General features: G+C 29.5%; 1 protein-coding gene across 1 annotated transcript in view; it reads right to left on the bottom strand.

Annotated features, from left to right (window-relative positions):
- Positions 1-15,365, bottom strand: part of EYS (eyes shut homolog (Drosophila)) — a 143,736-nt gene that overhangs the window by 26,756 nt on the left and 101,615 nt on the right. Inside the window, exon 5 of the mRNA XM_023531214.1 lies at positions 12,481-12,595. Within this exon, the coding sequence (XP_023386982.1) occupies positions 12,481-12,595 (115 nt within the window). The remainder of the gene's footprint in view (positions 1-12,480; positions 12,596-15,365) is intronic.

The raw sequence follows: 15,365 nt of genomic DNA, 5'->3' as shown, positions 1-15,365 counted from the left end.
CTCAAATAAATGACCTAATTTATATCTCAAGAAACTAGAAAATAAAATAAAATTATCTAAGACCAATGTTAGTAGAAGAAAAGAAATAATAAATTAGAACAGAAATAAATTAAATGGAGAATAGAAAAATAATAGAAATGATTAACAAAACTAAGATTTTATTATTTGGAAAGATTAACGATATTGACAAAATTTTAGCTAGACCAACTAAAAAAAAAGAGGACCCAAATAAATTATAAATGAAAAATAAGACCTTTTAACTTATATTGAACAAATAAAAAATTAGACTACTGTAAATAATTATGCACAAACAAATTGACAACCTAGAAGAAATGAATAAATTTCTAGAAACATACAATCGACCAACAATTAACCATGAAAAAATAAAAAAAACTCTGGACAAAAAGTTAAAGAGTAAGGGGATTTAGTCAGGAGTCAAAAACCTCCCAATGAAAAAATCCCCTGGACCAGATGGTTTTACTAATGGATTCTACTTAATATTCAAAGAAGAACTAATACCTATTTTTTTCAAACTTTTCCAAAAAATAAAAGAGAAGAAAACACTTCCAAATTGATTTTATTAAGCTAGCATTACCCTGATTCCAAAATCATCAGAGTAGGAACCTACGAGAGAATAAAATTATACATCAATATCCTTGATAAATATAAATGCAAAAATTCTCAACAAAAAAAATTAGCAACCCATTCAACAGTGCACTAAAAGATTGTATATTATGATCAAGTGAGATTCAACCTTGGCATATAAGGATTGTTCAATGTACGTAAATCGATAAAGGTGGTGCATCACGTTAATAAAATAAAATATAAAGATTATATGATCATCTCAATAGATTCATAAAAAAACATTTGACAAATTCAATTCATTTTCAATGGTGAAAAGGTTAACAGCTTTCGTTTAAGTTCAGGGACAAAAGAAGGGTGCACACTCTCCCCACTCTCAACGTATTACCAGAAGTTCTAACCAAAGCAATTAAGCAAGAAAAAGAAATAAGAGATTTCTCATTTGGAAAGGAAGAAATAAAATTCTCTGTTTGCAGATGACATGATCTTATATATAGAAAATCCTAAAGACTTTACCAAAAACTATTAGAAATAATCATTGAATTCAGTAAAGTTGCAGCATACAAAATCAACATACGAAAAATATCAATTGTGTTTCTATATACTAACAATGAATTGCTTTAAGAAATAAAGAAAATCTCCTTTACAATAGCATCAAAAACAATAAAATACTTAGGAATTCATTTAATGAAGCAGATGGAAGATCTGTATACTGACAACTATAAAATATTAATAAAATAAATTGAAGAAAAAATAATTAGAAAGATATCTGGTGTTCTTGGATTGGACTAATTAATATTATTAAAATGTCCCTACTACCCAAAGCCATCTATAGACTCAATGCAATCTTAATTAATATTTCGAGGGTCTTTTTTTCATAAATAGAAAAATTTTTCCTAAAATGTATGTGAAACAACAAAAGACACAAAATAGCCAATGTAACCCTGAGAAAGAAGAGGCATAACAGTTCCTGATTTCAAACTACTACAAAGCTATAGTACGCAAAACACAATGATGCTAGTATAAAAACAGATGGATAGACCAATGAAACAGAATCGAGAACCCCTAATAAATCTATATACATAATTTTCAAAGGAGCCAAAAACATATACTGGAGAAAAGAAAGCCTCTTTAATAAATGGCAATGGGAAAATTGGAAAGTTATACACAAAAGAATGAAACTAGACTGCTACTGTCACTATACATAAAAATTAACTCACAATGGGTCAAAACCCTAAATATAATTTTTTTCTAAATATAATTTATGCAGTTTTTCATGGTATAGTTAGACATATTTGATAAATTTGCCAGCTCAGGAAGAGCAAATCCTTAACAGACTAAGAGTGATTTAATACCCTTTTTTATTTGCGTAAGTAGTTGAAAAATTAGTTCAATATTTAATAATTCATCTCTTCTAATACAAATCAAGTTTTTGTAACATTTCATTAGAATACTTGAAACCTATCTGTAGTTAAATTAAATATTACATTAAATATCTTTTTTATCTGTAAAAATATATATTGGACTAAATCTTTCCCTGAAAAACTTACAATTTTTTCAGTATCTTTTATATAATCATTCTTTATCTCACTGATTTCAGTTTTTACATCCAAAACATTAAATCTTAAATTTGTTTCCCCATATAAATTAGTGAAAATTTGTTCTTAAATATCTTTTATGTCAATTTCTTAAATAATTTCTTACATGTCACATAAATTCTGATTTTATTTCTATGAGTATCTGTAACTGTTGGTTATTTCTTCTAATAAATTATTATTGGAGTAGCATGATTTTCCTTAGACTAAATAGTTTTATTTACTTTGTTAAAGGTCATGGTAGACATATTAGATCTTTTAAAAACAACATTTCTAGATTATTTATAGTTCAATTTTTTAAAAAAGCTTAGAGTACTGATTAGAAAATTTTCTCATATGAGAAATATTTTAAAAAATTAATCTACAAATTCTATCAGTGACCAAGCAGAAAATAATTATAGATATGCTAAATTAATAATACTGAAGTATAAAATGAATAAAACTTTAAAATATTATAATTTAGCATGAGTTGAAATAGCCTACTTCATTGCTGGATATGAGTTTAAGACTTTAACTCATGGCTTGCATAAAAGCAATTTGGACATATTAAAAATACAAAAATTCACTCTGATATCCTTCTCTGGAGTAATTCTAAGTAATTTTATGTTTCCTACAGGTCTTTCTTATATCTACCTTTTATATCATCAGTTTTAATGAGGAAATTAAGGGACAATATGCTTCTCTTGGTCAATTAGGGTCATTATCAGTTCACCTTGGATGACACCATTGAGCACTTAACATCATTACTAAAAACACAGAATACATGTATTAAAAATACAACTTGGCCATTTAGAAGTTTGTATAGTAAGAAGAAAAACTCCTAATTTTTTAAAACCAAAATTTAATGTATGTTTCTTGATTTCTGTATTCACTGTTTAAAAAAGGAATAATTATAATTTTCTTTGCAAGAAAATTTAACCGTGTGATAATTCATATCATGCTGTTTAGGTACAATTATGTAATTAAACTTTGTACCTCATTGTAAAAAGTTCTAATCATCAATCATCAGCATATTGTCAGAAGGAATTTTTTGTAAGTTGAGACAGATTCCCTGCAAAAAGACCTGCTAACTCTGATAACAGAAGGAAGAATAATTAGAGATTGACCCAGATTTGCTAATAGTAATCCTATTTGAAATATAATGGCAACAACCAATGACAACCATAAAAATAATCTGTCACTTCTGTTCTTTCAGGACCTACAATATTCCTACAGTGGCCATCCATCTACCTGTAATTCTAAATTCTTAAACTGTTCTGCTCAATCAAAATTTAGGTAGGAAAAGGTTATGAAGAGCTAGGGGAAGGAGATAGAAAATATATTTAACATATTAAATATGCTTAAATATCGTGAAACCTCTCTCTTGTACATGCTCTCTCTCTCTCATTAGTTTGAGGAAACAATCCCTCCTTATAACAGGTTAACACTATTAGCAAATCTGATCTTTGACTATTCTTAAATATGAAATAGGATAATGTTCCGTCCTGTTTGACAGTGTGTGCCTGGGTACAGAATTTACACAAAGTAGGTTTTTAATAAATATTCTTTCAATGAGGACAACTAGTGATATGGTGCCTATCACTAAGCAAATAAACCTAAGAGATTAATAAAGAAAGATAAAGACATTTTCCATAAGGTGATCTAAGGATTTTACCAAATCTTATTGAGGAAAAATGAAAATTAGTTATCCCATGAGTTTCTAAAATACCTGTGATTATATCTACGATCAAGATGATGGCTCTACAGTATGGTAAATTATGTGTGGTTCTCATCTTGTAGCATGCATTGCCTCATTTTTAATTAATACTTTTACTGATCTCTTAGAGTGCCAGGTGAAAGCATTACTTCACAAAACACCAGAATCACATATATCACAATTTACAGAATTAAATGTCCATTTTGGGAAGTACAGCAGTTAAACAGTGCTCGACTAGAGCTAGACCTAGTTCAATGCCTGTTATACCAACCAAGAAACTAATAAGACCCTATTTCATTTTCCAATGTATCATGTCTAGATAATAAATTAGTAAGTCACCTACAAATGCAGGATATGGCATTAGCAGGGGCTATTTCTGCCTGAGTGAGTAATGGGAGAGCAAAATGTTAAAAAGCAAGATCTTGCTTTATAAATATGCCTGCTGTTTCCTTTAGTAGATGACAAACAGACCCACCAAACACACCCACCATTTCAAAGTAAATGAAGAATTTTAACCAATGAATGATGAATCCATTCCTTCTGAGATACAGAACCAACCAATCATTTGCTGCTTTTCTTTTTTCTGACTTGCATTGATTTACCTGTGTCAATTAGAACAGAATGCCGTCTGTACTTTAGTTTGGCTTTAAAACTCAAACTAGAAATGGCCACTAAGGATAAGTCTAAAGTAACTTCTTTTTATGTTTCATGAATATTTTTAAAGAAGAGTGAACATCATTCTTATAATCAAATTTATGTTTTCAGTTAGAGAGTTTCTCTAATCATTTAAGCATGAATTTTCTTATGTTTAAAATACATTTTCTGGAAATCTGTTGTAGTTTTTGTATTTCTCTTCTGTTGCTCAGATAATAAATTAACCTTAGTAGTTTAAAACATTTTTTATATATATTTCTCAAGTTCAGAAGTCTGAAATCATTTCTACTGGGATAGAGCCAAGATTTTAGGAGGGCTGGTTGCTCCTGCAGGCTGTCAGTGGAGAATCTGTTCTCATACCTTTAAGAGCTTCTATATGTATCCCTTGGCTTATTGACTCTTCCTACATCTACAAAGAGTATCGCTCTAGTCTCTGCATCTGCCATCATGTCATTTTCTCTGCCTCTGACTCCTTCAGTAGCTCTCTTATAAGGATCTCTGTTATCACTTCAGGCCTAGCTGGATAATGGAGAATAATCTCATATAGAGATTCTTGTCTTAATTACATCTTCAAAGTCTGTTTTTCCACTAAAATAACATCACTGGGTTGGTAGGTTCTGGGGATTAAGATATGGGTATATCTGGGGTGCCATTATTCAGTCAAGCATACTCTGAATTCCTAGAAACTGTTCATGAAAGTATGTCTTCAGTCTATTTAGCATACACTTTTGATACCCCTTTTTTGGTATTCGGCCTTAGTATACTATAAATATTATGGCTGTAACTCCTGTTAATGAGGAACTTGGGAGGAGTGTTGCCATCTTAAAGATCCAAACATAATATAAATGAGATTCACATAAATAACCATGCTTTTTAAAATATTTTCACCAGTGATTTCTCCTTAATTGTAAGAGGAAAATTTTTAACTCGTAAAAACTTAAGGCATGCTTTTTTATTATTCATTTTTAATTTCATTATTAGTGAAGATATATTAACACCTTTAGTTTCTCTAAGGCATTTACAGTGTTTATATTTATTTCCTTTAAATATAAACATTTCAACCTTATTCACAGGGTTTACACTAATTTAGATGAATTAATTAAGCTCTCCCTTCTTATACTTAAGCTGTTTTAATTTTTTATCATTTGACATAAAAATTCTGCTGAAAATAAGAAAAGAAATAAAACATGTTGCAAACATTGTTCTTGCTCTTATACATGGATAATGGTATCAAATCAAATCAAATGTTGAAAGTATGAGAGTTTTTAAATATATTTATCATTTAAAGTGCCTTTTAAACTTTTCTATTATATAACCGGTACTAATTATTACAATCAATCAATAGAAAACATGTGAAATTACAAAGGACTACTTATTTTAAACTAGTTAAGATACATACCTTGTATGTAGAAGTGACACTGACGTGAGCACTAAGTCTTGAATATTTCTATTTTTGTCCTAGAACTACTACTAACATGTCTATTATTTTCTGTATACAAAGTCCTTAACATTAATAGAAGCTGTGTGTAGCTTTAATTTCTATTAATCCTCAAAATTATTAACATCTCTTGCTTTATTATTGCTTGCTTCCTGGAAAGGCGAAGTCCGGAGGACTCAGATAATACTATGTGAGGTTACCATAGAAGAAGTTTCTACTATTTTTGTGACTAACAATTATAAGACAATAAAACCATTTGAAAATTGCTTAAATATGAAACCTAGGGAAAATTTTGTATTGCGTTGTCTAAAAACGTTCTTTTAAGTCAAATATGTTGTTTTTGCTTTCTAGTTTATAATATTACAATGATTCAAATGATTAAAATATATCATAGAACTAAAATATAAAAAGTAACACAATGCACATGAAAAAGCCTTAAAAGTTATTGTGAGGATGCTATTCTATTTCAAACACTGTTTTAGGCAAGAGTCAACTTCTCTACCAAGAACCTGAACAAGAGCAGGATAAATAATTCAATTAATAGAGTCAAAAAACTATTAAGAAATATGTCTATGGAATAGAGAGAAGAGCAGAGGAATAAGTGCCTCTGAGTACAAGACATGGATGAGTAGACTGAAGTGGATCCTGATCACATGGCATTGCTGAAGCTACCCCAAACAGTTTGACTCTTTAACTACTATATGTTTAATAAATCTGGAATCATGCTCTTGACGCCTCCTCTCCTTAAAAACAAGTAGAAAGAACTCTCTCTTAATGTCACACTGGTTTATGCTACTTAATACAACGCTTCCAAACCTTTTGTCTAAATGTCCAATAATATAAATAAGTAGAAAAAAATCAAACAAATTTAATCTAAGTATTTCAGAGGGAAGGATTGAAAAGCACAGTTTGTGACTAAGCAGCACATATTCCTCCTTCTGAACTGGAAGTACGTAGTCTATTCCCAACAAAGAAAGGAAGATAATAGAAAAGCAATTTGAGTTAACCAACGGATCACCTATCTGATATGCACCTATCAGATACAGGATCCGTATAAACCAGAGAAAGGCTTCTCAATCTGGGATCTAGCTTATGTTATGGTCTGCTAATTTGAGACAGAAGTTTCTCTTTTTCAGGTTTGAGATATTTAAACTTTCATAAAGTCTATTTTCTTTCTTTCTGTGCACAAGTTTAACTATTTTCCAACTTCCACAGCTTATACTTACTCTAAAGCTGGTTTTCTCAGCCATAGCAGTATAGATATTTTGGGCCTGATATTTCTCTGGTATGTAGGCTATCATGTGCATTGTAGGATACTTAGCAGCAAACCTGGTCTCTACTCACCACATGTCAGTAGCAGCCCCAACCTTGATTTGTGACAACCAAAAATGTCCATAGACATTGCCAATTATCCTCTAGGGGGCATGATCACACTTGATTGCTCAAGGAATCTTCTTGTACCTGATCTTAATTATTCTTTTCCAAAGATGAGTATGTCTGTCAGCACAAACTATGGCAATACCAACTCAGTCCCTAAATCTGAAGAATATGTCTTTCAGGACTGATAAAAATGGAAAATACTGGTGTATTTATCTGATTGAGAGTACAACTGGAAGGTATCTTTGGCAGCTTAGAATGTAGTTCTTGAGCTAATAAGAAACGGTCTCAGTTTTTCTGTTTAATTTAGTCAGTAGATCATAGTGTGAATTTTAGATTTTTTTCATTTTGTGTATCTGTGTAATCTAATATTTTGTGTTCATAACATACTAAGCTTATCTAATCTCTATTTGATTTGTTGATTTTTACAATTTTTACATTAAAAAAAATTACTGAGAGGTATTTTTTGTATCATGTGAGTCTTTGCATCTTTCTCTAGATTCCAGGTCAAGCTAACACTGACTACCTCATTAACTAAGAGACAGGTCTCCAATTGGTCAGTTTCTAGAGACTGTGCTTGTCCTACCTAGAAATATCCTTCCAAATAGGTTCCCATCAACTACACTTGGAATAAGTTGCTGGCTAGAACCTTCCAGTCTTCTCTGGAAGAAAGTTAATCCTGTATAAAGAAACAAAGATATCTACCTTCTACTTTTGGATAGCTTAAAATTTAGCCTGAGTTCCCCTAGGAACTTCAAAGATGCCGCTGTTGCTGTTTTAATATGAGCTAGAAGGAATACAATCACATTAAGCCTCTGGTTAAGTGCTTACCTCATCCAGCCCCTGTAAGGTCTAAATCTGTGTCTTCAAATTCGTGTCTGTGTGTGTGTGTGTGTGTGTGTGTGTGTGTGTGTGTGTGTGAGAGAGAGAGAGAGAGAGAGAGAGAGAGAGAGAGAGAGATTGATTCTGCTTAGATTTTCTGTTGTTTCAACTAAAATTCTCAAACTCTAAATCCTACCCAAATTGCAAATTTTACTCATATGGAATTCTAATTTGAGCTTTACTTCTTTCAGCGTGTTTGCATAAGTCACGCTTGTGGAAAATAATTATAAAAAAAATTTTAACTAGAGGATGGAAATAGAAAAGAGAAATAAAACAGATGGTAAAGTTAAACTAGATGAGTTTTAAAGTTTGTTTTTTTGTTGTTGTTGGTTCCCCAATGAAGACTTAAAAAGATGAGATAAAACATAAATTGCATCCTGATATCTGCATCTGTGAACTAGTTGTAAAAGAAGAGAACTAAAAGAGCTGTGTATAAAGCACTCATGGCATTTTCTTTAATGGTATAAAAAACAGCAATCAACAATTCTAAATTATAATATCAGGAAGTTATAAAATATTTGGATAGACACAAATCAGAAATTGTAGCTCTAACAATGTATATTATCTACTAAAAATTAAATTAAATTTATTAGTAAATCCTTAAAACTTTAAGGAAAAGAAATCCTAAATCATTGCTATGAGGCAATATAAATGGTTTTTATATGCATAGTGACTGCATTTTTACTTTAAAATGTGCATAATATCAATTATATTCTTTATTTTAGTGGCTATCATTTATTCATTTTTATAAACACAAAAATGACAATAAGAACCTTTTATCTTTTACTTTTTTTTGCCATGAGCTCTTAATTTCATCAATGATTTAATCTTGTGTGGTAGTTATTAGAAATCTGACTTTCATTTGGGAAGTGACCATTGTTTTAACATGGGGGCCATTTATATCATTAATGTTGAGAATGCAATTGCCGTTGTAAAAGTGCTTGATTGGAAATTGCTCATCACAATTTCAATGAGAAAGTTCAGCATCTTTCTGCCACTTTAATGATAGAGAAAATGAATTGAAAATAGAGAAATTTAACTCATAATGAAGAGCATGGTTTAGAATTAATAAGGTTCTAACCTTCAAGATTTTTTTTCTTTTAACCCTTAATATTGTCCAGCCTGTTGCTTTTAATATAAATTTCTTAATCTTAAAGTCATTATGGAATATGCTTTATTCTTCATATTACTTCAATGAAATGTATATTCAACAGAAATCTTATTTTTTTCTGATTATAATTTTAGTTTAATCTCATTAACAGAAGTAAACAACTGTCAAATTATTAGATTATTTCATTTTAGTCTTATACACAACTGCATAATACAAATACTATTCAGGTCCCAATGACTATCAAAACTCTGATTAACCTGGGGGTTAAGTTAGATCTGGATTTTAACTCAAAGCCTCTCTGTGATTCCCAAAGCCATTTTTTCCCAATTATTCTCTCTGGCATCCTGCTTCTCAGTCTCTGTGTATATTAATTTGTCCCTGTACTGCATAGGTTAAAGGCTTCATACACTTTACTCTTTCCATAAAGTCATTTAGAATATATAAAGGGAATTTACATTTATTAAAAAAGTTATAAAGTCCTGAATCATTATGGAGATGAATGTCAGTCCATGCTACATATATTTTGAAGCTCTGTTATTAAATGTATTATTTCAATTGATAAGCTGACCCACTTACATTTATGAAATAAAGCTCTTCATCTTTGATACTTTTGTATATTGAAATCTACCTTATTAATAAAGCTACACCACTATTTATTTTACTTGTTATGTGATATAACCTTCCCATTATTGCACTTTCATATATATGTCTACATTTTTTTACATAAAATGAGTCTCCTTTAAATGCATTTGATTGAGTCTTGCTTTATGTGCTGTTGACAATCTCTGCCTTTTAATTGAAATGTGAAGACAATTTATATTTGCTGTGATCCCAGATATAGCTAGATTTAAGTGTATATTATTACTCTTTGCTTGTTTTATGCTGTCTTCTCGTTCTCTCTGAATATTAAATATATTTGTTTTCTCTAAATAGGAGAAGAAATAATTTATATTTATCCCTAAAATAGCTCATCAAATAGTCTCTTAGAAGTTAGCTGACATATTCAAAAGTTGATAATGCAAACTTTAAAGTAGAAAAGTAAATATTAGCTATAGAATTCCAAAAATATTTTAACCTACAAAAATGCATTTTACATTTGCATCATAAAAATAAGTTGAATATGATATTTTATTTTCTTTACTATATTGCATTTAACTTAAGTATCATGAAGAATAATGTTAATTCCTATTGTTCATAACTATTATGTAATCTAAACAATATATTTGTAAATATGCATTAATTTAAATGCAAACTATTTCATAACTCAATACAGCCAAAACTAGGATTATTAATTGATAGGAAAAATTACATGTTTAAAAAATTATTATAATGTTAAAACATTTAATAATGCATATTTTTTTATTATCACCTAAATTTTAAATCAATGATAAGACTAATAGTATTCCTTTTTTGCTAATACTTTATCTAATGGAAGCCAGTAAACTTAAACTAAGATTACACACACACAAAAAACAGAGTCTGCAAGGTGATGAAAAGTCCAATCAAATTTCTTTAAAAAATTTAAATTGAATTTAGAGTCAATACCATACATATAAGTGTTGGGTACTAGAATAGGTGATATCTCCAGGAAATTGCTGGTGGAAGAAGAAAAAATTTTAAATAAAATCAGAGATAAATACTCAGAGACCATCCTGAAAAAAAACTGGAACCAAAAAACAAAATATAAGCAAGATAACATAAAAAAAAACTCAAACCAAAGTAAGAGAGACATTTAATTAATCAATTTCCTATTAAGAAAAGGATAAATTTTAAAAGAAAAATAAATGGTGGTTATATATATATATATATATATATATCATTTGAATGTATGCATTCAGGAGTCACATAGAGTAGGTTTAAATCTAGCTTCATTTATCCCCATTAATATATATGAATTTAGGAAAATATTTTAAAAGCTCAGTAGACTTTGTTTTTATAAAATAAAATGGAATTTATGTGGTGACCAAATAAGGTAATGATCATAAATGATATGCTATAATGTCAAATTTTTTATAGCTGCTAAATAATTGCTATCCTTTTGTCTTATGTATTCTTATATAGAAATCAATATTACATTCTTGTATACTATACAAGTAACATTTTATTTTAACATATGTTTGCAAAAGTACACACATAAATTTGACCAAGGTCTATTTTATAAGTTGGCTTTCTATTATTTTAAAAATATTTTGTTAAAATATTTTATACTACAAAAAAATAGAAAAAATAATAAAGTGAACATGATCCTGGCATCCTTATTTTCCAAAAACCCATTAAAAAAATAATAAAGCATTACAGGTTTATTGGATGTCTGGTTTGTACTCCCCCTAATGTCATATCCCTTCTTATCTCCCTATAGGCAGTCCTAGTAAATTCAGTACATATAAATAATTCTTACACATGTGTGTATACTTTGCTATAGATTTATGCAATCATAAAAATGTTTTGAAAATTTTAACTCTTCATTATCATACTCTACATTTATCATTTTCAATAACATTTTAAAATTCAGCATCATGTTTGTTAATTATAAGTATTAATACATAGAACTTTGTTTACTATACCATACTTTATCCATTCTCCTACACATATGCTTTAATTTGTTTCAGATTTTGAGTGAAAATTGTCGTCTATGTCACATTCAGTTACAAATCTGATAAGTTCTCCAATAGACAGACCTGAAAATACAATTGCTGAGTTGTAGGATATGCCTTACTGTGTGTAATATACACACTCTGTATTTTTAAAGTCATTTAAAAAACTATCTACCCAAAAAAGCAAACTTTTAAAAAATTTTGACTAACAATTTCCAGACTAATTTTATTTCCCATTTTAGTTTAAGAGCTTAAGGCATTAGTTACTGTGGTTTTATGTAGTACTTGATTAGCTATAATAAAATAAAAACACTGCCTAGAACACTTATTTTATAATAAAAACATTGCCTAGAACACTTATTAATGCTCTGCCAACATAATTCTTAATAAGTTAAAAATCTCTATTACTAAACTTTATATAACATGTTTAACTATACATATAAGGATATATTTATCTGGCTTAGATTAACAAAAGTATTTGAAATACAGACTGCCTGAAGCTGTTATGTTATGAAGTGCTAAATTACTTTGCCATGTATTAAATTACTTACTCTGAATCTTCCAATTATATTGAAACGCCATCCTTCATTCAGACAGTTGATGCTGAGCAGTCTACAGTGGTCAATTACTTTCTCACTGTTTTTTCCAGTAAATCTTGGCATACAACTGTAAATACATCAGTGTAAATAAGAAAAGTTGCAAATTAAATATTTTCATAAAAGTCTATTAACATTCTGCCAAAAATAATAATGCTGTGTTTAAATTACATACAAAATATATTATTATATTATATTTTCAATCATTAGTTTTGTCCATGGGTACTTGTGTTCTCAACAAAGGAGAAAAGATTTATCTATTTAGAGGGAATTAGAGTAAACTACATTTTCATTGAATGGTCTTAATATTATCTTTTGAGAATTTAAGGGCAAATCAACTTTGGTCTAAATGAATAGCTATCAATAAAATTCAGGTTTTGGAAAACTATTGGAATAAATGAGACCATTATTGAAATGTGAAAAGGAAAAAAGATGATGAAAGAGATTTTTACTCTTTAGTAATATTATTAGATACTGATGATGTGATATCAGGAGTTGATGACACAAATGAATTTTAGAGTAAAGAGTTACAGTGGACAAAATAGTATGACCATATTTTGGTTACTATAGAGCTTTATTTATTGTGTGACTCCTGAATGCATACATTCAAATGATATATATATAATGGTGGTTATATATAAACCACCATTCTTACATTTTTATAAAGCAATCTTATAGTGTAAATATATTAACAGTTGCCAAAAATAATAATGCTTTGTTTAAATTACATACAACATATATTTTACATTATGCTTTCAATCATTAATTTTGAATAAGCTTTTCTGATTGAAATGTAAATGCCTGACATTAAGCTTTTGATTGCTGAGGCATTCATTTCAAGGACATTCATCTCAAATAAATGTATTGGCAGTTATATGATTCCTACTAGCTACACAACTAGATAAGAAGATAGGCCTCCTCTACCCATGAAGTTTTTATATTAGAAATCCCTGGGTAACTTAGAAACAGACCTCTTGAGTGACCCTGCTTTATCCTTCCTCTCCTTAAATCCTCCTCTTCTGTTTTATATTCACTTAATAAAGAGTGAACCTTCAAAACCCTAGGCACTCCACCCTCAACCCTAATACAGGCAGAACCCCATGACTGTGCCTGAGACAGAGAGCAAACAAATTTGGTTTCACTGTACTACATACAGTTCATTAGCTGCAATCGATAAGGTGCTAAAGAACACATACTGGTGTTCTGGCTTCCATTGCCCTCACTCTCATTAATTTATAAGAAATATTTCTGTACTTTATGTCACATTTAGTAAACCAAACGGGGTACTAAATTAAATGACAGTGTGTCTCTCTAAAATAAACACTAGAGAATTAAGACCAAAGATCATATTTCTTAAAACTAAGTTGTTATAAGCTGATTTAATAATGAAATGAACTGTATTTCATTATTGTACCATATATTCACTAATTTAAATTTCTTCTACAAACATAGGATACTTTCATAAAAGAAGAAATCAAAGGTCATATGGACAGAGTTAAACTGAAATAGCATCAGTAAAACACTTTTGTAATTTATCTTTCGTGCTTTTCGAGGCACAGCTTTGCACTTTCATCTTGTTGAATTGAATCATTCCTTCATTTATATCAGTAATAACCATCCATTTTTTTTAGCAACTACTATATGCCAGCTACTAAGCTAATTACTTTTACACAATTTTATTATTTTGTCATTCAATTCTTATAAACTCTGTGCGAAATGTATTTATTACCATTATGTTATAAATGAAGAAATATACTCTGAGAGTTAAGTTAGTTGCTTTGGTCATATCAGTAGTTTTTGAACTGTTATTAAAATTAAAAATAGTCTAATTTTAAATGTATTTTACTCTACTACTGCATTAATGAAACTTGTTAAGATATGTTTACCTAAATTCTCTCATTCTGAGGACCTAACCAGAGTTCTAGTAATCTTTCTGATACCACTTTGTTATGAAAGGTTATCATTTCTATCCTTTCCTACTTGGGGTAGGGGACGGCAGAAAGAAAGAAGCACTAGAATATACTAAAACTTTAATGAGTTGTGGTCACCATTTTCAATTTTCCTTTTGAGTGAGAATGAATTAAATTGGCCAAGAATAGCTAAAGACATGTGTGAAACTTAGATTTATATTACTCTGAAGTTTATTTCCAAAGAGGAGGGACAGGTTTATGAATTAAATAACTAATATGTAGTCATTAGTGAGATCAGATCAACGAGTTGTTGGATGAGATTAGGCAGCAGTAACTCTGAGAAAAATGTTTCCAAAAAGGAAGCAGGACCTATTGACGATAAAAAAATTGGGCAAAAATGTTAACACTCTCACTACACATTAAACAAAAGGCCTCCAAAACACCATCGGTGACACCTGAACCAAGGAAGTTTAACCCCAAGGATGAGGAAATCCGTAATTAGAAAATCTTCCTATTGAGTTATAGGCTATCAACCGTCCATGCCTTTACCATGAGATAGATATTCTTGAATGTTAAGATATCAAGAGAGAATATAGACATATAAAAATAAAAATGCAAAAGGGAATATAAGGAAAAAATAAAGGCTGATAATGCTAAGTATTTCTCTGTGTAAATATGCAAAAAAGTTTATGTCAAAATACAAATTGCCAAAATTAAACAAAAATAAGGATAGTTGAATAAAGCAAAGTATTTGTTGGAAACTAACTCTAAAACATGCTTAGCTTCTTTATTTATATGGATAAATAAATCAAAATTCCATGAGATGATTCTCATGCTATATAAGCATTGATACTAAGAAAAATTTATACAAGCTACCTACTCATTATAAAAATTATGAGAACTCTGATGCAAAAGCCTCAAAAATTACAA

This window comes from Pteropus vampyrus, unplaced genomic scaffold, assembly GCF_000151845.1.
Source record: "Pteropus vampyrus isolate Shadow unplaced genomic scaffold, Pvam_2.0 Scaffold64, whole genome shotgun sequence".
In the NCBI taxonomy this organism is placed as follows: Eukaryota; Metazoa; Chordata; class Mammalia; order Chiroptera; family Pteropodidae; genus Pteropus; species Pteropus vampyrus.
This window is presented reverse-complemented; position numbering and strand designations above follow the sequence as displayed.